This window comes from Dasypus novemcinctus, chromosome X (genome assembly GCF_030445035.2).
Source record: "Dasypus novemcinctus isolate mDasNov1 chromosome X, mDasNov1.1.hap2, whole genome shotgun sequence".
NCBI classification, from domain to species: Eukaryota; Metazoa; Chordata; class Mammalia; order Cingulata; family Dasypodidae; genus Dasypus; species Dasypus novemcinctus.
Window position 1 is genome coordinate 186,688,993 of NC_080704.1, and position 24,150 is coordinate 186,713,142.

The 24,150-nt window shown below is 40.5% G+C and overlaps 1 protein-coding gene across 1 annotated transcript in view; it reads right to left on the minus strand.

Annotated features, from left to right (window-relative positions):
- MPP1 (MAGUK p55 scaffold protein 1) overlaps nt 1-24,150 on the minus strand; it is a 50,703-nt gene that overhangs the window by 12,642 nt on the left and 13,911 nt on the right. Inside the window, exons 2-5 of the mRNA XM_058292078.2 lie at nt 9,094-9,237; nt 8,081-8,159; nt 6,631-6,716; nt 3,859-3,927 (exon numbers count right to left, since the gene is read on the minus strand). Of these exons, the coding sequence (XP_058148061.1) occupies nt 3,859-3,927; nt 6,631-6,716; nt 8,081-8,159; nt 9,094-9,237 (378 nt within the window). The remainder of the gene's footprint in view (nt 1-3,858; nt 3,928-6,630; nt 6,717-8,080; nt 8,160-9,093; nt 9,238-24,150) is intronic.

Consider the following 24,150-nt stretch of genomic DNA (forward strand, 5'->3'; position numbering starts at 1 on the left):
TGCCAGTCAGGGGAAAACCACGAACCCCTTACTAAGTCCACACCATACTGTGTATCATTTAATAAGTATATCACACCCGCACCAACACATCCCCACAAGAATAATGTGCTTTTGAATTTCAAGTCAAGCTCATGGACCCCTTGTTAAGAACCCCTGCTCTAGAAAGATGGAAATCTGCCTAAAGCTCTCTCCCTGCACTAACAACTCCAAACCATCTACCTACCTCTCCTGGGTCAAATGGCTGCTGGAGCCTACAGGTGCCTGGGAGAAACTGAGGTCTTGGATTTGGTGATGTAATAACAAAAAGAACTGGTGCTGGGGCTTTTTACACTGTGGACTAGGCAAATACCTATGAACCAATGTCTAAGAGTTCTGGGGTATGGCTCTCCACAGGTAGATAGATCCAGGAGACCAAATCTATGAATAGATTCAGGTGCAGAAGGAGAAAATAAGACATACAGAAAATAAGCAAATTAATCAAATAATGGAGTAACAATCCCAGCACTGAAAGAAAACCTGAACCTGCAGGTGAAATAGTCATTAAATATGTGTGTAATAACAGACTTTCTGAGAATGTGTAACATAGCTGTTAAATACTCATGAAATAGAAGGCCCATATTTCTAGGGAAACTCTAATGTCTAAAACTAAAAGCACTCCAACATCTATGAAAAATCAAGGAGTTGTGGAGAGCTAAGGAATAAGTTTATCAATCATGACACTAAATGTGAATTGTCTCAATTGCCTTTTCAAAAGACAGAGACTGTAAAATAGGGTAAAAAAAATTAGGTATATGTTGTTGGTAAGAAAGAAAATGAATAGTGAAAATAAGTAGAAAATAAAAGACTAAAGGAATAGTATTCATTCATTCATTCATTCATTCATTCATTCAATAACTAACTTATGAAATGCTTACTATGGGCCAGACACTGTTCTAATCACTGACGACACCACACAAAACAAAACGAAATCTCTGTTTTCATTGATCTTACATTCTAGTGGTAGAGATAGATGAGCAACAAACAAATAACTGTATACTAGGTGATGGTAAGTGCTAAGAAGGAAAACAGAGCAAAATAAAGAGACAGAACAACAGGGTAAGAGTGTAAGGGAAGGCCTCATTGATAAAAATGACATGATCAGAGTCCTGAATGAAGAGAGGAACCAGAAAAGGAAGCTGATAAACAGCAGGCAGAGAGATAACAAGAAAACTAAGAGAGTGTTGTCCCAGAGTTGAAGTAAAAAAATTGTTTCAGACCCAAAGAGACAAATGTTGTATGATCTTGCTTCCATGAATACCCAAAAGAAGCAAATTTCAGAGAGAAAGATAGGGGAAAGGGGGAGTTATGAGGTGATGAAAAAGTTGAGGTAATGGATGTTGGTGGTGGTAGCAAAATATTGTGAATGTAATAATACCACTGAATTGTATACTTGAAAGTGGTTAAAATGGAAAATTCTGAGTTGTATATATGTTACTCCAATAAAAAGATTTTTAAAAAAATGTTGTGAGGCTATTATGGACAGTTTCACACCAATACATGTGTGACAAATTTCTTGAAAAACTCAGTTTATCAAAACTGACATAAGAAATTGAAAATATAAATGGTCATATCATAACTTAAATCAGTTATTACAAACCCTCCTTCAAACTCACACATGCATAAACATGGGCCCTGATGAATTCACTGGTAAATTTTTCCAAATACTATTTGAAAAAATTAGGCTAATAAAGCTAATCTCATACAGTAACCTCACAAAAACACTTATAGATTATAGAAAAAGGAAAAGAACTTCCCAACTCATTTTATGAATCTAGCATAATAACCATGATACCAAAATATGACAAGAATATCACAATCTCTCTTACAACAGAGGTGCAAAAATCCTAAATAAAAACATTAGCAAATCAAATACAGCAATGTATAAAATAAAAAAGGACAATAAATCACAACCAAATGGGGTCTAGCCCAGCATTACAAGGTTTAAAAATTGAAGATCGATGAATTCATTAAATTAAGAGAATAGAAGGGAGCTTCTTCAATCTGATAGAGACTGTCTCAAAAAGCCTACAGCCAACACCTTACTTCACAGTGAAATATTAATGTTCCCTTTAAGACTATCGCTGCTTCTACTATAATACTGTAAAGATGTCAATTCTTCCCAAATTTATCTACAGGTTTAATGCAGGGGTAAACAAACAGTCCAATGGAACAGAATAAAGAGTTGAGAAATAGACAAAGATGCTGCTGCAGTACAATAGGAACAATCAGTGATGCTGGGAAACTGAATTCTTGACCTCTTACCTTACACTATACAAAAAAATCAATTCCAGCTAGGTTGTAGATCCGAATATGAAAAATAACACAAGTAAGCTTTTTGAGGAAAATATCTTCTTGACCTTGTGGTAATGTCCTTTTCTTTTCAAACAGGACATAAAACTTGCTAATTACATAGGGGGAAAAAGTGGTAGACTGGATTTCATTAAAATTAAGAGTTTCTAATTATTAAAAACAGCATTAGGAAAATTAAATAGCAAGTCACAGAATATGAGAACATATGTGGGATAAACATGACAAAGGACTCTTATCCAGACTATATAAGCAACTCCTACAATCAGTAAGAAAACGTCTTGAGCAGGTTTTACAAAAGTGGATATCCAAATGGAAAATTCATAGATAGAAAGGAGCTTACTCTCATTAGTCATCAGAGAAATGCAAATTAAAATCACAAGGTGATACTACTAAATACCTACCAGAATAGCCAAGAGGAAGATAAAACAAAAACAAAACAAAAAGCCCAGACAATTCTATGTATTAGCCAGAGGGGAATGCAAAATGGTACAACTACTTTGGAAAACTGTTTGCATATCCTACAACCCAGCAGTCCCACTCCCAGGTAAATACCTAACAGAAATGCATAGATTGTTGCACCAAAAGGCATGTATAAGAAGGTTCAGAGCAGCACTATTCCTAAGAGCAAAAAAGCTAGAAACCCAAAATTCTGTCAACAGCAGAATGGATGGAAAAATCAAGGCATGAATGAGAATGAATCATGTACTACTACATGCATGTACCTCCTCCACCAGACAATGAGCTGCCTGTGGACAGGGAATGTACCCATTTCTCTCTATATCACCTCCATTTTCTAGCACAGTGATTTTTTCATGGCAGACATCAATAGATTTTTTTAAAATGGTAAATGGAAGCTCAATTGCTTGAGCCACAGCCACTTTCTGAGTTTTTAATATATGCTCAAAAGACTCTTTTCTTTCTTTCTTTACATTGGCACTATTAATCACTGGGCTTTATGTATTTTTTATTTTTTTAGTCTTTGCCAATTTGCTTGGTGAAAACTGGTTATCTCTCACATATTTTTATTTGCATTTCTTTGATAACTAGTAAGAGTGAATAGTTTTTCTTATGTTCTAATAACCATTTGTATTTTTCCTCCTGTGAATGACCGCCTACCCTTTGCCCATTTTTCTCTTGGAGTTGAACTGATTCTCCACCATTTGCAGAGTAAAATTAGCCCTTTCCTTTCACATATGTTACAAACAGGTCTTCTTTCTGACCAGTGGCAGCATAGGATCAGCATAGGGGCCAAGACTTGAGCTGATTCTCTTCTACTACTGTTGTCACTGTTGTACAAGCTCCTGCATGTTAGTTCAGAGAGCATCAGGTGGGGTGAAAAGGCAATTCTGAGTTAAGCAGCTACATAATGGTACAGTTCCCCTATTGTGAGATGTTTAAGAGCTTAAAGTTACAATACAATCACATCTCTTACAATCAAATCTCAAGACTAAACTGGGCCTAATCGGGACCATTGCCACAATAGAGAAAATGGTATCAGGCATCACCAACCTGTAGTGCAGGAAGACGATTTTGCTGGTTGGGAATTACTTTTAATGAAATTATTCCTTTGGTTTCCTTCTGTTAAAAAAGAAAGGGGAAATAAAATTGATCTGGATGACTTTGGGTTTCATAAAGTCATTCCCCCCTACCCCACCAAAGCTCCAGATTACCACCCCCCAAGCCACCTTTATATTTAGAAATTTCATAGGACAATTTTTCCTTCATTACAAAAGTGTCATTTGCTCCCATAAACCAGTGTAACAATATAAAGATGCACAAAAAATCATGAAGAAAAAGCTAATGACTTTCCCTCACCCCCATATTTGACCCCTAAAGATCCCCAGAGTTAGCTAAAATGAAGCCTGGCATATACACATCCCCACCTTTCTCCATGCCAATAAAAGCATCTATACAGATATATACATATGCATAATGTATGTATTTTGTGGCTATTTTTAACAAAAATTGGATTAGACTATATACATCACTTTAAAACTTTATTTAGTATCTGCATGGATATCCTTCCAGGTCAACACATAAAGATTCTTTTTAAGGGCTACAGAACATTCACACCATGACTATATCACCATTTATTCAATTATCATGCTCTCTCCCATTAATGGGGATATAGGTTATTGCCAACTTTTCTTACTATAATCTTGGCTGCAACACACATCCTTGAACATATATCCTTAGATAGTTGTGCTTTGATTTTTATACAATAGAATCCCATGGTGGAAATGCAGAATCAAAAAGTATGACTATTTTGAGTTTCAACAGCTATTGACAGATTACATTTTCAAAAGAATATAGCAATTCCACTCTCAGCAGGAGTGTACAAGAGCATTCTTTCCCCCCAAATTCTTGCCAGAATTACATATTAATACGCCTTCTTAATTTTTGCCAATCTGATGGGCAGGAGGTATTTTATATTTGCTTTATTTTGTAATTTTGTTACCAAGATTAAAGTTGAGCAGTTTTCAAATGTTTACAGGCCATACGCTTTTTCTTTGTATAATCGATGTCCATTTTTTCCTATACAGTGTTTGTCTTATAATAACTCTTATAAGTTAAACATTAGTTGTTAACTCTTTATCTGTTACATGCATGGCAAGCATTTTTCCAAGTTTATGGTATTTGCCATGTAGCACAAATTAATTTTTACATAGTTGCATATATTTGCATAAAATCAAAACGAACAACAACAAAAAATGAAGAACAAATTTTGGACATGCACAAGTTTGAAATGGTTTTTACGCAAAAGTGTATACAGTCATTACACAGGCTCAGAAAAAAATATATATGTGTATCATATCTTACTGAGAACCAGTAGACCAGGAGGGTATGCTGTGAGGAAACAAATCAACCTTCTCATGCTGTTAGTCATGAAATACTCAATTCTCATTCTCATGTATGGGAAAAGATCCCAAGTATAACCACTTACATAAGCAATAAGCATGTAAGAGACTCTATCAGAGTCCCAGCAGGAAACAGGTGACCCACTCAAAAGGGTAAGTGAAGACAGTTTAATGAAGGGATTATTTACAAAATCCCAGAGTTAATATTTTAAAAGATGCAAATGACAAGTTGTGTTGTGATACATGTGACAACATGGATGAACCTTGAAGACATCATGTTGAGTGAAATAAGGCAGTCACAAAAGGATAAATATTATGTGATTGCACTGATGTGAAGTAATTAGAACTAGCAAATTCAGTGTCATAAATTAGAATACAGGTTATCAGGGGCCAGGGAAGGGGTAGAAAGTGTAGAGTTAATGTTTAATTGGTACAAAGTTTCTGCTGGGATGACGGAAAAGTTTTGATAATCGATGATGGTGATGTAGCAGAATATTGTGAATGTAATTAACATCACTGAATTGTATATTTGAATGTGGTTAAAAGGGGAAAGTTTAAGGTTATGAGATGTTAAAAAACCCAAAAACATAGGGCTATATAACACAAACAGTGAACTCTAATATAAACTATAGGATAACTATAATATTATTTCATCAATTGTAACAAAGGTACCACAGTAACTCAACGCTTTAATGTGGAAAAATGTGTGTGTGGGGGGTAAATGGGAACTCTGTATTTTCAGCATGATTTTTCCATAAACCTACAACTTCTTGAATAAAAAACAAAAAGGAAAAAAAAAAGATCTGGTAGACCTGAAGAGAGTTTAATGAAGGGAGTTTTTTGAAGGGACTATTCACAAATATGTGGGCATATCTGAAGAATCCAACAAAGGAGTGTGTGAAGCATTCCAGGATCAGCAACTCAGGGAAGCCATTACCACTGCTAGACTTGAAGGAGCAAAGGTAGGGAGCAGTTACTGGAACCCAATGAAAACTGTAACTACAGGGAATGGTTACCAGCAGGAGCTCTGGCCTCAGCAAAGGAATTCAATCACTGGAAAGCCATAGTCTAGCAGAGAAGAGTGGGAATATAAACAGCCTGATCCCTCTCTCTCCTCCTGCCCTCTAATTTCTTACCAGTACCAAGCACTGGCCATAGCTATTGCAGCCCAACTGATGTAGCCATTAGTGAGTCTGCTGAAGCACAGGACAGAATCAAGGAGGATGGAGAAGAATCTGGAGGGATAAACACAACAGGCAGCACAAGCATCAAGCTCAATGCCTGGCACATAGTAGATGCTCAACAAATAGCAAATGAATCTTACTTTTCATTTATATTATCATTCGAACTATGAGATAAGAATAGGGATTACTATCTTCATTTTATAGATGAAGAAACAAAAGCTAGCATAGAAAATACCTACCATCGCCTTCTGTAGCTGATCTACGGAGTGATTAGTCACATTTGTGCCATTGATTTCTAGAATCTCATCCCCCACATGAAGGGAGCCTGCCACAAAATGAAAAAAAAACAACAAATCAATTTACAAATGAATAAGATTTCAAACAACAAGAGACATCACTATAATGCAAGATATCACAGAAAAGAAGCCCTGATCTGGAGCATATTATTAAATAGATTGCATGAAATAGGATTGAGACCATTTAATTATGAGAGATAGGAATGTCCTTTTTATTCCCTCTAGTTATACATCAGAGCAAGTACTTGACAGTTCAAGACTATTTCATTCTCCTTGACTTCGGTACTCCAACAACAGATTAAGGCACCTTATTCTCAGAGTCTCCTGGAACTAAACTGGCTACTAATTCCAGGAGCATATGGCACACCTGTATATACTGAAAAGAAAAATAAAACAAGTCAAATAACTCAGTATTCATCAATCACTGGCAAGTTCAATTTTTCTTTGTTGTTTAGCTAAAACCAAACATGCTACCAAATGGTAAAGTTAACTAATGTTTAGATTCTGCACTAAAAGTAGTTAAAAATATTTGTGCCATCCTGGAATAAAAAATGTCTTAACTAAACATAAAAGGGTAGCATCTAGCAGAGTAGGAAACCCCCATCCCGACTTTTTTTTTTTTTGAGGTACTGGGGCTGGGGATTGAACCTGGGACCTTGCATGTGTGAAGCTGGTGCTCCCCTGAGTTGACTATTTCATTTGTTTTGCTTGTTGTTTGCTTTTTTGTTTTTAGGAGGCAATGGGGACTGAACCTGGCACCTCGGTTTGAGCCACATCTGCTTCCCCAAACCACTTTTTCCTGAGTTGCACTGGGAAAAGTCCCAGGTATGGCTTAGAGCATGGTATGGATCTGATGGACAAATACAGGCTATTGTCAGCTACTAAACACATGTTGTCTTTTAATGTATTATTCTGTTCTATCACCATCCCCCCCGCAAAAAAAAAAGGTTTTACTAAATGATATATCTAAATATTGATAGCACCTTAACTTTAAGGAAATACATTAATTACTACTAATTATTTGTTTAATGTCTGTTTTCTCAGTTAAACTGTTAGCTCCAGGAGAGAAAAGATGGTCTCTTTTTTTCACCGCTGTATATTCAAATGCCAATGCAGCAGACAGCATGCAGTAATTGCTCAAATGTTAACTGACTGCAAAAATTATTGGTGCAAATAGGTGTATAAGAAGGCTCAGAGGGAGAGATGGTGGCACTGGGCAATTAATACCAAGATCTTATCACTCAATTATTCTCAGGAGCTAGCTGTTAAACTACTAAAATCCCTTGGTATACACACAAAAGTGAAGAATATGAGCTTCATGTCCCACACCACTGAACAGGGAATAAAAGATTAATTCCTGAATAAAACCCGACTTAGGACTCCCACAGAGTACCTTGTCTATGAATCATGCCCCCATGAAGAATTCTGGCCACTGTACAGGACTGTTTTTCATTTAGCTTCAGAGTGATTCCCTGAAAGAAAGGCAATGGCACAGTAAGCTTTATTTTAAGCTCTTTCTGAGATTACCTTTAAAACAGGGAAATGGACTTTGGCCCAGTGGTTAGGGTGTCCGTCTACCACATGGGAGGCCCGTGGTTCAAGCCCCGGGCCTCCTTTACCCGTGTGGAGCTGGCCCATGCGCAGTGCTGATGCGCGCAAGGAGTGCTGCCCCACACAGGGGTGTCCCCCGCGTAGGGGAGCCCCACGCGCAAGGAGTGCACCCATAAGGAGAGCCGCCCAGCGCGAAGGAGGGAGCAGCCTGCCCAGGAATGGCGCCGCCCACACTTCCTGTGCCGCTGACGACAACAGAAGTGGACAAAGAAACAAGACGCAGCAAAAAGACACAGAAAACAAACAACCGGGGGAGGGGAGGGGAGGGGAATTAAATAAAAATAAATCTTTAAAATAAAAAAAATAAATAAATAAAACAACCTAAGGCAATTTCTCAGGAAAATTATGCTTGTCTGGGACAGTCCTCAATTAGAATGGACATGAGGTGGCCCACTGGATGGAACATGGGAGAGTGTGGGCTATGGTGTGGACCACAGGCCATGGGGTGCTGCGATGCCCAGATATGTACTCACCAGATGCAATGGATGTGTCATGATGATGGGGGAGAGTGTTACTGTGGAGGGAGTGGTGGGGTGGGGGAGGTGGGGGTGAATGGGGACCTCATATTTTTTTAATGTAATATTTTTTTAAAAAATGAATAAATAAAATAAAATTAAAAAAAAAATGGACATGAGGCCTGGTTTGAGATGGGACTTGAAATGGGGACAAAGAGACATAGAGACATAATATTGGAGTTGACTGCTCCCCTGCCTTCTTCATTTCTTCTCGTGGACTGGGTCCCGTGACTTGTGGGGTCAAGTGTAAGTGGTGGGTGACAATTCAATGGAAGATTACCATGGGCTCCTCTGTGACCTTCTCAAACTGTATGAGTCGCACTTTCCGCACCTCCTGCCCCTTGGCCTGGGCAGGGCTACCTGGGGCAGCAGACCCATTGGTGTACATGTCTTCAGTCACGGCATTCAACTGGTGTAACACAGCCTGTCAAGCCAAAACAACACAATGATGTATAAAATACACAGGAAAGGCTCCCTGATCTGCAATTCTAAAATCCAAAAAAGCTCTGAAAACCAATGGTTATTTTATAAGTTTGGCATCCAATCACATTTTGAAACAATAAGAAGTTGTTTATAAGCTTTATTTATCCAATTTAATAGACACAAAAGTCAAAGAAGCTTAGTTCAGCATCAGTCTTTTATTGATCATCTTTGAGGCTATGAAACAAAAATAGCTTCTATCTTGAGATATTATGTGTTTAGGACTACATCCTGGAAAATGATGTAAACAGTTATACTAGCCTAAACCAAGTGGTTACCCCTAGATGGGATCACTGCTACCCCTCCCACCCATCCCAAGATGATATCACCATTGTGACTCCTTTTCTTCAATCCTGAAGATGGCAAAGCTGGACAACACACATTACTAGATAGCAAGACCTCATTATTATAAATCTGAAGTAATTTAAAACACTGTGGCATCAGCATGAGGACAGATGCAAAAGACCAGCCAACAGGACAGAGAGTGCACAAACAGACCCACACGTATATGGTCGATTGATTAATGATAAAGGTGGCACTGTGGTGTAGAGGGGAAAGGCAGATCTTTGAAACTAATGGTGCTGGACTCAGCAGATAAGCATATGGAGAAAAATAAACCTTCACTCCCTACCTCATTTTACATACAAAAATCAATTCCAGATGGATTATAGATCCAAATGTGAAAGGTAAAACCACCGAGCTTTGAGAAGAAAACACGGGAGAATATCTTCATAACCTTGGAGTCTTGATATAGATGTGGAGTGGACACAACCATTCCAAGGACCACAGGATGGAGGAATAGAGTAAGGATTAGAGTGGACTTACTGATATTCTATTCATGAACTATTGTGATTAGTAATCGAAGAAAATGTGGCATTGGTGTGGAGAAAGTGGCCATGGTGGCTGCGGGGGTAGGGAGTGGGAGGAAGAGATGTGATATGGGGGCATTTTCGGGGGTTGGAGTTGTCCTGGGTGGTGCCGCAGGGACAGTTACAGGACATTGTATGTCCTCCCATGGCCCACTGGGTGGAATGTGGGAGAGTGTGGGCTATGATGTGGACCATTGACCATGAGGTGCAGCGGTGCTCAGAGATGTATTCACCAAGTGCAATGAATGTCTCATGATGATGGAGGAGACTGTTGTTATGGGGCGAGGTGTGGGGTGGGTGGGGTGGGGGGTATATGGGGACCTCATATTTTTTAATGTAATATTAAAAAAATAAAGACAAAAAAAAAGGAAAAAAGAAAGACATAAATGTCCTAACTATGAAATGAAAAAGAGAAAGAAAGTCAGACTATTTTAACATTCAGAATGTCGGTTTATCAAAAAACTCCATTAAGGTATGCAAAGATTTCTTAGAAAAGACATAAAAAGCAATAACCATAAAATAAAAGAATCAACTTCATCAAAGCTAAAATCTTCTGCTCATCAAAAGACACTGTTAGGAAAATGAAAAGTCATGGCATAACCTGAAAGTAAAAATCTGTAATACTTATATCTGACAAAGGACTTGTATTCAGAATACATTAATAACTTTTCCAATTACAAGATGACAAATGATACAACAAAATGATGGGTGTGACAGAGTGTTATTATTTATGAATCCCCAAAAAGAAAAAGATGATTTTTGTAAACTGGTCTGTTTCTCTGCGTGTGATCCCCTTTGACTGTATTAGATTCAGCTGACATGTCTTGATTAAATTACCTGTAAAGAATAGGGCTTTGATTCGACCAGTCAGTAAGGCATGACTCAGGGTTGAGTCCCCACCCCCTTGGTGGGCTCTATAAATATAAATGGACACTCACCCAAGAAGACACCCAGGAAGAGAGAGAGCTCCATAAACATGGAAGAGGAGAGAACTTGGTCATTTAGGTCCTTCCATGTGACAGAAAGGAGAAGGCTCAAACAGCTAAAGCCCCAGGAAGAGAGATGAGCCCTATGCCAGCTGACAGGTGAGATCAGAAGAAGCAGGACCACAGAGCCTTATGGAAGAAATATCGCTGATGTGGAGACAGTGGCCACAGGAGTTGCTGAAGGCAGGGAGAGGGAGGAAGAGGTGTGATATGGGCTATTATTGGGATTTGGAGTTGTCCTCAATGACACTGCAGGGAAAGACGCAGGACATCATATATCCTGCCATAATCCACTGGATGGACTGGGAGAAAGTGTAAACTACAACATAAACTATATCCATGCTGTGTAGCAATGCTCCAAAATGTACTCAGCAAATGCAATGAATGTACCACACTAATGAAAGAAGTTGTCGATGTGGGAGGAATGGCATATATGGGAACTTCCTATATTTTTTAATGTAATATTCTGTGTGATCTGTGTATCTTAAAAAAAAATAATGAAAAAAAAAAAAAAAAGAGGAAGAAGGAAGAGAGACCAGCAGAGATCGCCCACCATCTTGCTTCAACACCTGGCAACAGACTTTGGTGAGAAAGTAGTCTTGAGTTGGACTCTTTAGAGCCTTGTAACTGTAAGCTTTTACCCCAAATAAATACCCTTTATAAACCCAACAATTTTCTGGTACTTTGCATCAGCACCCCTTTGGCTCACCAATACAATGGGTAAAATACCTGAACAGACAACATCCCCCAAAGAATGGCCAATAAGCACATAAAAAGATGCCCAACATCATTTGTCTTTTGAACATATAAAATAAAGTCATAAGGAGATACCACTACCTACCCTCTAGAATGGCTACAATAAAAAATATAGACAATATCAAGTGTTAAAACTCTCATACATTGCTGGTGGGAATGCAAAGTGGTATAGAAAGCCATTTGGGGAAGTGGATTTGGCTCAACTGATAGAGCATCTGCCTACCATATGGGAGGTCCAGGGTCAAACCCAGGGTCTCTTGGCTCATGTGGTGAGCTGGCCCAAGTGCAGTGCTGATGTACACAAGGAATGCCATGCCATGCAGGGGTGTCCCCTGCATAGGGGAGCCCCACGCACAAGGAGCGCGCCCCTTAAGGAGAGCCGCCCTATGTGAAGAAAGTGCAGCCTGCTCAGGAGTGGTGATGTACACATGGAAATCTGACGCAGCAAGATGACGCAACAAGAGAGACAGATTCCCAGTGCCACTGACAAAAATCCAAGCGGACCCAGAAGAATACACAGCGAATGGACACAGAGAGCAGACAACGGGCGAGAGGCGGGGTGTGTGGAAGGGGAGAGAAGTAAATAAAAAGTAAATCTTTAAAAAAAAGCCATTTTGAAAAGGGTTTAGCAAGTTCTTATATAAAGTTAAACATACTTACCCTATGACCCAGCAATCCCATGCCTAGATATTCATCCAAGAGAAAAGAAAACAAATATCCACAAAAAGACTTGTACATGAATGTTCACAGAAGCTTTATTCACAATAGCCCAAAGTGGAAATTTCCATTAACTGGGGAATAAACAAACTGTGATATATACAAACAATGGAATACTACCCAGTAATGAAAAGGATTGAACTACTTATGCATATAACATGAATGAATCTCTAAACATTATCTTGAGTGAACAAAGCCTTATGCAAAATATTACATACTACATAATATGATTTATATGAGGTTTTAGAACAGGAAATACTAATCTATAGTAAACAATAATCAAAACATTGGTTACCTCTGATGGGAAAGTGGGAAGGGGCGTAAGAGAACTTCCTGGGATGCTGCTAATGCTCTATATTGTGATAGAGGTTTGGGTTACACAGGTATACACATTTGTTAAAACTCATCCGATGGTACTTTTAAGATTTGAGCATTTCACTAAATTTTACATAAATTTTTTCGAAAGGAACCATAAATCAATATTGAGCCTAGTCAATGACAGGCATGCGGCATCTGTAGAGGTGAAGCATTCTGCAATATTTTGAAAGTCTACAAAAAAAGGTGGATAGACAGATGAGCTTGGGACAGATATGTGGTAAAACAAAATGGCAACTGTAGATTCTAGGAGGTGTAGATATATGGGTGTTACTATAAATTTCTTTAATCTTTTTGGTATGTTTGAAATTTTTCATAATAAAATATTAGGAGAAATGACATTAAGAGAACAAAAAGGCAAGCCATGGAATGGGAGGAAATGGAACATGCATACCCTGCTGCTGGGAATATAAACTGGTGAAATCTCATTGGAACACTGGGGCTATCTACCAAAGGTAGACATAGGATGCCTCCCTGATGACCCAGCCATTTCACTCCTAGGCACATGCCAAAAGAGATAAAAGCTATAAGCACCAAAAGACATGGACAACAGTATTATCAGAGAACTCTTCTTTTTCAATATTATAAAGCTGTATTTTTGAACCATTTGAGAGTAATCTGAAGACATCACGCCCCTCTGCCACTAAATACATTCTTAATTATGAAAGACCAAAAATTTAACATTGACATTGATCCAGTGCTATAATTATCAGTTCATATTTAAATTTCATCAACTGTCCCAATAATATTCTTTACAGCTATATAGTCATTTTCTTGGTCCAGGATCCAATCAAGGATCACGCATTGTTTTCAGTTTTCATGTCTTTTTAGTCTCCCTGAATTTGGAAAAGTTCCTCAGCTTTACTTTGTCTTTCATGACCTTTTTGAAGAGGAAAGGCCTGTTGTTTTTTGTACAATGTCCCTCAATTTGGGTTTGGCTGATGTTTCCTCATGATTAGATTGAGGTTATACATTTTTGTCATGAATTGTGTCCTTCTCAGAGCAACACTATTCTTAAAACCCCAAAGTCCATCAACAGTAGAATGGATAGGGAAACGGACTTGGCCCAGGGGTTAGGGCATCCGTCTACCACATGGGAGGTCCCCGGTTCAAACCCCGGGCCTCCTTGACCTGTGTGGAGCTGGCCCATGCGCAGTGCTGATGCGCGCAAGGAGTGCTATGCCACTCAGGGGTGTCCCCCGCATAGGGGAACCCCACGCGCAAGGAGTGCACCCGTAAGGAGAGCCACCCAGCGCGAAGGAGAGAGCAGCCTGCCGAGGAACGGCGCCGCCCACACTTCCCGTGCCGCTGACGACAACAGAAGCGGACAAAGAAACAAGATGCAGCAAATAGACACAGAGAACAGACAACCGGGGGAAGGGGGGGAATTAAATAAATAAATAAATTTAAAAAAAAGAAAAGAAAACAAAACAAAACCAAAAAAACAGTAGAATGGATAAACTATGGTATAGATTTACAATGGAATACTACACCTCCGTGAGAATGAATGGACTATGGCTACGTAACAACGAGGATGAATCTCAGTTTACCACTCTCTTCTTGAAACATTCCTCCTCAGTCTCCTTTGCCAGTTCTTCTTCATCTTTCTGATCTATTAACATTGAAGTGTCCTGTGGCTTGATCTTCAAAGACATTTCCCTTGAAATTTAGACACCCATATCCAACTGTCTACTCCATATCTCCAACTAGATACCCAACAGACATCTCAAACTTAACATATCCAAAAATAAGCTTTCAATCTTCTCCACCCCAAATCCATTGTCCCTGCAGTCATCCCCATCTCTATTCTTCAGGCCCAAATCTTGAAATCTTTCTCGACTCACTCTTTCCTTCATATATCACAATTTGATCTATAAGCAAATCCTTTAGGCTCTGCCTTCAAAATATATCCAGAAACACCACCTTCACCACCTCTACTGCTGGTACTCTAGTCCAAGCCACCTCCTTTCTTGTCTGAATAATGGCAATACCTAGATGGCTTTTGGCTCCTGACTTTGACTCCCTATGTAGTAGTCAGAACAATTTTGAGGCTAGATCAAGGAGGCCAGGATATAAGACTGGATAAGCAAGTATTCAATGGCTTGGAGGCATCTTCTTGGGATACAGGATTTAACACCCTGTTAAAGAATCCCAATGGATGCACAAACTCTCTGTTGGGATGGGTGCTAGAAACCTGGAAACAGCAATGGTTCAAGCTGAATGAGTCTGAAAGGCTTGAATTGTGGTGGCAGGCAGCAGAGGAAAGGATTCAAGACTGAGAAAAGTAGGCCTACTGGAGTAGATAGATTATGTGAGGCCAGAAGACCCAAAGGATTATGTTCCACAGGAGGGCCTAAGGACACACTCTGCATAAAGGCTATTAGGAAGTAGCCGGTGAGAGGATACGAGTATCACTCAGAAGTTCAGCAGCGGCCTCATCTGCAGGCCAGGGATGACCATAGGAGACATGATCACAGGACTGGGCTTGTTAGGATCCACGAGGATAACGAGCACTGGACATTTAAATAGAAGCCAGGTGGTGGTACATAACCACCATAAATCAGGAGTCTGCAATTACTGTAATGACTAGCGAGATTGGAGGGTCATCCAAGGGGGCCTGAAACTCTAAGAGGTAAGGAGATGGTTAATAGAGTACAGCATCCCCAGGGGCAAAAGAGATGGGCAGCTGATGAATGTGCATACAATCCAAAGAAGGCAAGAATGGAGAAACAGCTGTCACCATCCAATTCTCTATCGCTTGCTAAATTCCTAGTCCTGAGCTAATTTTCAGACCTGGAACTCACTGACTGAGGAGGGTCTCCAGGAGGAAAGACCCTGTAGCAAAAATACACTTGATAATGTCCCCAAATTATCTATACACTAGGAAGAGGGTACTGCCTAGATATTTTAAGGACTATTGGGCATAGGATCTGTGTTGACATTGACACCTGGAAACACAACATATCATCATGGCCCCTCATTAGAGTGGGAGCCTCTGGTGGTCAGAAGTCCTGGAGCCCCAGCTAAAGACTGGCTCATGATGGGCCCACTGGGTCCACAGACCTACCCAGTGGTCATTTCCCTGATCCGCAAGTGTATAAATGGAACTGCTACTTGGCAACTAGAGGAACTTCCACAGGTCCTTGGCCTGAGGGAGCTATCACACTGGGGAAAACCCAGTGGAAACCTCCGAAAATGCCCCATGCTTTGCTCTTAAAAACAAAAATAATATGACCATATGATGGAGGAGGAAAAGGCCCAACCTTTACAGACAGATGAACTCAGTTTGTGAATGGAAGCCATAAATGGATGGTGGCTGCCTTAGAGCCATACTCAGGGGTGGCCCTGAGACACAGTGGAGGGAAGAGCTTCCCAATGGGTGGAGCTGCAAGCAGTACATGTGTTCATCCACTTTGTGGGGAAAGAGAAGTGGCCCAGGGTGGGAAAATATACAGATTTCTGGATAGTGGCCAATGGTTTGGTCATCTGGTCAGGGGTCTGGAAGGGAAAGGACTAGAAGATCAGAGACAAGGAGGTCTGTGGTAGAGGCTTGTGGATGGGCACACGTCTTATAACATCAGCAGTGCTACTGACAAAATAATATAACAATAAAATTTTAGTTTTAACTTATTGCGTATTTTCTAAGAGGTCTGTAGATTTTCTGATGAGATGGTGAAATTCAAGTACTGTTAGTTACTGAGTGGCCTGAAATGAGGGAAGTACTTAGAAACAGAAACTGCCTTACACTGCAACTAGAATTTCAAAAAACTCACATGATACAAAGTCACATGGCATTATAACAAAATTGCCTAAGACAAAATTTTATTTATAAAACTGACTTAAGATACCCAAGAGCATAGAACCCCACATAATTTCAAAGTACTCTATAGTAGGTAACTCAATAATATAGTTAATACTTCATCTACACAGGGCATTCTGGGCATACAGACCACCACATAGCCATAAAAAGAAGAGGGAAGCCTTTTATGCTCTGATGTCAAATAATCTTGAAGATAAATTGTTCAGCGAAAAAAGAAACAAAGTGAGGAAGAGTATACTATCATCCTATAAGCAGTGAAAAATGAGTATGTCTTTATTTGCTTATAAATACATCAACTATCTCTGGAAGGAAACATAAGAAAAAGTGGTTGCCTCTAGTGAGGGGGATTTAGTGGCTATAGGATGGGATGAGAAGGAAATGTTTCTCAATGTCTATCACTCATGTCTTTCAAATTATATACTATGTGCATGCTTTACTTTAATAACAGAAATTAGTAAAAGAAAAAAGATAGCACTGGTTACACATTGGAGGGATACATTTGAACATATCTACAACTGTCTGAGTTTGAGTCTTTGCTCTATTACTAGCAGTTGGGTAACTCTAGCCAAGTTTCTTGACCTCTCTGTGCTTACTGTCCTCATCTGTAAAGTGAGGGATTATAACAGTACGCCCTTATAGGGTTGTGATGAGGCAAGTGCTTAATACAATACCTAGAAGTACTCAGCAAATGTTGACTGCTGTTATTAAGATACTATACAACTCTTATCAATACACACATAGAATCCAGAAAAGAGGCTGCTAAAAAAAGTCTAGCATTGAAAATTTTATTCATCCCTTCACTTTGATGTCCCAATGCTTAGTTTATGTTCAGGTAAATGAAAGCCCATTATTCATAAAAGCTCCAAAGCTCTACAGAGTCTAATGCTTTCTAACTGGCAATATGGAATTTTCATAAAGTGGATGGAACTTTGGACCGAGTTGGCAGACTAAGTACTTGTGTATCTCCTCTCTCTCCTGTGACCCTGTTTATAGATGGGAGTAAAGAGGGGATGATAATCCTACCAAAAAAGAAGAAAATATAAGCGGGCTACCAGGGGTCAGAGATGTCCATAACCTTCTAGAAGACAGAATGTGAATGGGGAAATTGTCATTGATCAAGCAGAATTGTACCTAGAATGTACACAGAGATGGAATCAGCCAAGGAGAGATCTGTACTGCTCTGCGGAACTCAAGAAATACCTGGTACTGAGAAAGAAAAAAGTGGAGCTCAGGGTTGAAAACATATACAGAAAAGCTGCAACTCTGGCCATTAGCTCCACTTTCAAGGCAGGAAGAAGGGCCAGGCCAGAGGGATATGTCCCAGAACGTCCCCAGTGGACATCTGTTCATGTCTCATTGGCCAGAACTGTGGCACATAGCTGTCCCAAGCTACAAACAGGGTTGGAAAAATAATTTAGTTGGGCATCTTGCCATTCCAAACAGTATCAGGGATCTGCAAGTGAGAAGTGGGATAAGGATGTTGGGCAGGTTGCCAACAGCGCCTGCCAGTTATAATAACAACAAAAACCTTTTACTGATTTTTTACTTTTTTTAGAATCTACCTATAAACAAGTAATGAGAAATAACAGTTAAAGATCAGATTATAAATGTCAGCACTGTGACAATATTAAAGGATGCATAAAGATGATAGGAGTTGAAAGATAAAGAAGGGTGAGAAAAAAATGAAGGGAGGGGCAAAAAAGTAGGGAGTTGAGGTAGTATCTATAGTGGGTGGAAGAATAAAAGAAGAAATACATTATTTAAAGTTCCAAGGTTAACCAACAAAGCAGAAGTTACAAATTAATGGTCCACAAATCTGTTTTACATGGACCATGTGTTTTGTTTTATAAAAATCAAGAGATTTGTTTTGTTTTGTTTTGTAAAAATCAAGAGATTATAACTTCTTTTTAAAACCCAGAAGATCTGGCATGGTTGAGCTTGTATTCTAAGATGGCTACAGAACACTAGGCTGAGGAATGGCTCCGCAGATGGGCACATGTTCTCCAGGTTGTGCCAGCCCTCACTTTCCCTATTGCTCCCTGGCACAGAGGCCAAGAGTTGGCTACTGATGGTGTTATTTTTCTTATGCTCAAGTGCCTTCACTCACTTGATCCATGTAGGTTATACCAAAAGCAATTCTGGATAACCCGACATTTAAAAAATCATGAGCTGTGAGGAGTGAAAACACACGCCTCTTTGTTTCGTCCCAGACAAGTGAAGAGCAAGAATATGGCTGCCTGCACTCCCCACAAGGAACAGAGGTGAACACATTCTGAGTAAAAGGCCAAGGAAGTACATTAGCCCAGGGCTTGCCTGATAGGCAGGCCCTTGGAGCCTTGTTGGGGCATGACCCTCTGCTGAGCAGCAGCCTTGGGACCCTCTTGCCCACTGGCTTGGGAGTCCAAGACTCATAGTGTGGACCTGCAATACCCTGGCCTCCTTCCTCCTTGAGAGAAGGCCTGGGTTCAGGTCCCAATTCCATTCCTTACAAATCCAACTCATCCCTTGACACTCTGTTCATCATTAAATGGAGATGTAACCACCTATAAAAAAAAAAAAGATTTTTGACAAAGGTACAAAAGCAATTTAATGGAGGAAAGATAGTCTTTTCAACAAATGGTGCTGGAGCAATTGGACAGTCATAGGCATACAAAGAGAAAAGTCAACCTAAACCTCACACCTTTAAAAAAATTAATTCAAAATGGATGATGGACTTAAATGTAAAGTATAAAACTATAAAACTTTTTTATGAAAAAATATAGGAGGAAATCTTCAGGACCTATGGCTATGCAAAGAACTCTTAGACTTGACACCAATGTCAGGTCCATAAAATTAAAATATGATCAATTGGACCTCATAAAAATTTTTAAAAAAACTTTTGCTCTATGAAAGCCCATGTGAAGATGATGAAAAGACAAGCTACAGACTGGGAGAAAATACTTACAAACCACATATCCAACATGATATTTCACTAAAAGAAGATATAAGGATAGCAAATGAGAACATGAAAAAATATTCAACATCATTAGCTATCAGGGAGGAATGCAAATTAAAGCCACAAAGAATGTGGTGATATGTGGGGAAAATATACCTAATGTAATTGATGGAATATAGTTAACAACAACATTGTAATGTTTCTGTAGCAAAAGCCAAGTTGGTACTATACTAATTCTACAGGTTAAAAAATAAGAATTTGGGGTTTCATTTTGTGAGATATGAATACAATTAAGCATTTTTTTCTCTTCTTCATTGTTTTCATTAATAAAGAGACCCTGACTGTGTCATTTAACTAATCTGGGTTATCTGCTTATCTTTCTGAACACTAGAGGAAAAATTGAGTTGGCAGGTAGAATTAGATGAAATAAAACTGCCTGAAAAAGAACTTTTTAAGGGGTAATGTTTCCATAATTTGTTGAGCCACCTTTCTCTGTTCTTTCATTTTTTGTGAATTTGAAATAAAGTTGTTAACAAAAAAACCCACAAAGGAAGCAGACTTGGCCCAGTGGTTAAGGTGTCCGTCTACCACATGGAAGGTCCACGGTTCAAACCCCGGGCCTCCTTGACCCGTGTGGAGTTGGCCCATGCGCAGTGCTGATGCGTGAAGGGAGTGCAGTGCCACGCAGGGGTGTCCCCCGCATAGGGGAGCCCCACGCGCAAGGAGTGCGCCCTGTAAGGACAGCCACCCAGCATGAAAGAAAGTGCAGCCTGGCCAGGAAAGGTGCTGCACACACGGAGAGCTGACGCAGCAAGATGACGCAACAAAAAGAGACACAGATTCCCATGCTGCTGACAACAACAGAAGCAGACAAAAAGAACACGCAGCAAATGGACACAGAGAACAGACAACTGGGGCGGGGGGGGGGGGGAAGAAATAAAAAAAAACCCACAAAGATGGGCAGATGTGACTCAAGTGATTGGGCTCCCATCTACCATATGTGAAGTCCAGGGTTTGATTCCCAGGGCCTCCTGGTGAAGGCAAGTTGGCCTGTGCAAAAAGCTGACCCACGCAGAGTGCTGGCTCACATGGTGAGCTGGCCTGAGTGGAGTGCTGGCCTGCACAGAGAGCTGGTGCAGCAAGATGACACAAGAAAAAGAGACACAGAGGAGACAATGAGAGATGCAGCAGACCAGGGAGTGGAGGTGGTGCAAGACTGAATGCCTCTCTCCCACTCCGGAAGGTCCCAGGACTGGTTCCTGGTGCCACCTAAAAAGAATACAAGCAGATACAGAAGAGCACACAATGGGGGGGGGGGGGGGGGGGGAAGAGGGGAATCAATCAAACAATCTTTTTTTTTTTTTTAAAACCAGAGATATCACTACACACTTATCAAAATACTGAAATTTAAAAAACATACAGTGATAATTCTAAATGCTGTTGAGGATGTGGAGAAACTGGAACACTATTTTCCAGAATGGTACAGCTGCTCTAGAAAATAGCTTGGCAGTTTCTTAAAAAATTAAACAAGCGACTATCATATAAACCAACACTTGCACTCCTGGGCCTCTACCTAGAAAAATGAAAACTCATATTCATTCAAAAACCTATACATGAACCGTGGAGGGCAGTAGAGACTGGAGAAGAACTCCTCAAATGCTGAATTGAAGAAAAAGAAAAACAATCTCCAACATCAGATAGAAGATTTCCATCCAGGACCCAACAGTCTGGACCCCGCCCCCTCACTTGGTCCTGTGCAGCTTGTGAGTTATGCAGAGGCAGCATGGCCTGAGTCCCTCCTGCCACAGATGCATACTAGAGAGCCATTCACAGCAGCAAGTTAGAACCCCATGTATATCCAGGCACAGGGACCTTAGTCTGAAGAGACCCAGGGCATAACACAAACTGATAAGGAGTTCAGCATAAAAAAGGGCTTTTGGGAAGTGTGGGGGGAAAGACCACATCATAACTGTTTTTTTTTTTAAATTCTACTCAATTTATTCATTTCTTAAAAAATATTACATTCAAAAAATATGAAGTCCCCATTCACCCCCACCGCCCCCACCCCACCACTCCCCCACAGTAACACTCTCCCCCATCATCATGACACATCCATTGCCTCTGGTGAGTACATCTCTGGGCATCGCTGCACCCCATGGCCTGTGGGCCACACCATAGCCCACACTCTCCCACGTTCCAGCCAGTGGGCCATGGGAGGACATACAATGTCCGGCAATTGTCCCTGAAGCACCACCCAGGACAACTCCAAGTCCCGAAAATGCCTCCACATCTCATCTTTTCCTCCCATTCCCCGCACCCAGCAGCCACCATAGCCACTTTTTCCACACCAATGTCACATTTTCTCAATTATTAACCACAATAGTCATGAATAGAATATCATTAAGTCCACTCTGATCCTTACTGTATTCCTCCTTCCTATGGACCTTGGCTTGGTTGTGTCCATTCCACATCTATGTCAAGAGGGGGCTTAGATTCCACATGGATATTGGATGCAATCCTCCTGCTTTCAGTTGTAGGCACTCTAGGCTCCATGGTGTGGTGGTTGACATTCTTCAACTCCATGCTAGCTGAGTGGGGTAAGTCCAATAAATCAGAGTGTAGGAGCTGAAGTCTGTTGTGGCTCAGGGCCTGGCTATCATATTGTCAGTCCAGAGATTCAAATCCCCTAGATATATTTTAAACCCCAGTACCAACTACAATTCCAGTAAAGTAGCATGAAAGGCTTGTGAAAAGAGATCCCATCTGAGTCCAGCTCCATCACGCAGAAACACCAGCTCCAAAGAAGGGCCAACTGACATGGCAGTGAACCCCATCTGCCATGGCCATAGAACCTGTGGGTCTCTTTAGCCCTCAAAAGGACCAATACCTGGGGTTGTATCTATTTTATCTGTCTCTGAGACTCTGCTCAGGTGTGCATAAGGGCAATCCTTCTGACAACCTCCAGATTCTTTTTTAGAGACTCATAGCCATATAAACTCATTTGTCCTTTCTATTTCCCCCTTACTTTAGGTCAAACAGCATTTTTAACTCCTGTTATTATATGTAGACAGGGATATTCTGCTGGTCTGCGTTGAACCTTTAATTCAAGGTCATTTTCTAGTTATGTCATGAGCTGGTACTTGGTAGTGATCCCTCGGTGCCAGGGAGGCTCATCCCCGGGTGTCATGTCCCACGCTGGGGGGAAGGCATTGCATTTACATGCTGAGTTTGGCTTCGAGACTGGCCACAGTTGAGTAACATGGAGGCTGTCAGGAGGGAACTCTTAGGCACAGTGCTGCTCTAGGCCTTGTTCTTATTTCAGGTGTATAGGCTCACAAGCATAGTCATTAGTATCAGGGGCTCACTGTTGGACCCTCATTCCTTCCTGGTCCTTACCGTTGCACCTGGGGGACTGCCACTGCTCCCCTAATCTTAACTGTTGACAAAAGCTGTGCACACTTGATCCAGGCTCTGTTCACTGGACTATCTGAATGTAAAATGGATTTCTGAATTGACCCACCTTATTAGATTGACCCCATCTGGGTCTCCAGGGCAGGAAACCTTAATGGGGAAGAAACTAGAGGCAGAAAAGGAAAGGGGAGGGTGGAACTGAACTGGTATAACACAGGATGGGTCCTGAAAAGTGTAATGAAAAGGGGGTAATGAGTGAGGGAATTTAAACAAACTATAAGAGGTAGAAAGAAAATTCTACACAAAAACAATCAGTATGGTTCAAGATTTTGGAGAAGGAACAGAGGAAAGGAAGCTTTATCCTGGATGTGAAACAACTGCACAAAAAGTGCAATCTTAAAAATTGTACCACATATTCAGGGCAAAAATCATATGAAGAAGAATTCAGAAAGTATGAACAGTTAAACATATACTACTCTAAAGGTCCAGAAGAAGTTGGACCAAGATCAAACAAGAGCATTAACATAAAGCAAATTAAGAATAAAGTCTTAGGGAAGAGGGAGAAACTGACCTTCAGAGTTAATACATCAAAAAAAAAAATCAAATAGGAACTTCTGGGAGATTGGTGTCAGAGCTGGGTGGCAAGGTTCAACTCTCTTAAAAAACAACAAAGGAAGGGCAATAAACTCTCCAAGGGAGATGCTTTGGGGGTTTACAGACCAAGAGGAAGAGGGACAGAGAGAGAAAGCAGCCAAAGTGAAAACCATGAGTTGCCAGCCCCCACAGCTAGGAATGGCACTCACCCTCCACCCTTAAGACGAATAGCCTGGCTAAAACCTGTGGCTCACTGCAGCCAACTGAGAGGAACGATATCTTCATCCCTGGGAGCAGGGAGGGTGCAGCCAAGGGTACAGACTTGGTTCTCTTCAGTGAGTTTGACCAGCAGAGCCCAATTTGAATTCTTGGCTCTGGCCAGACAAGAATCACC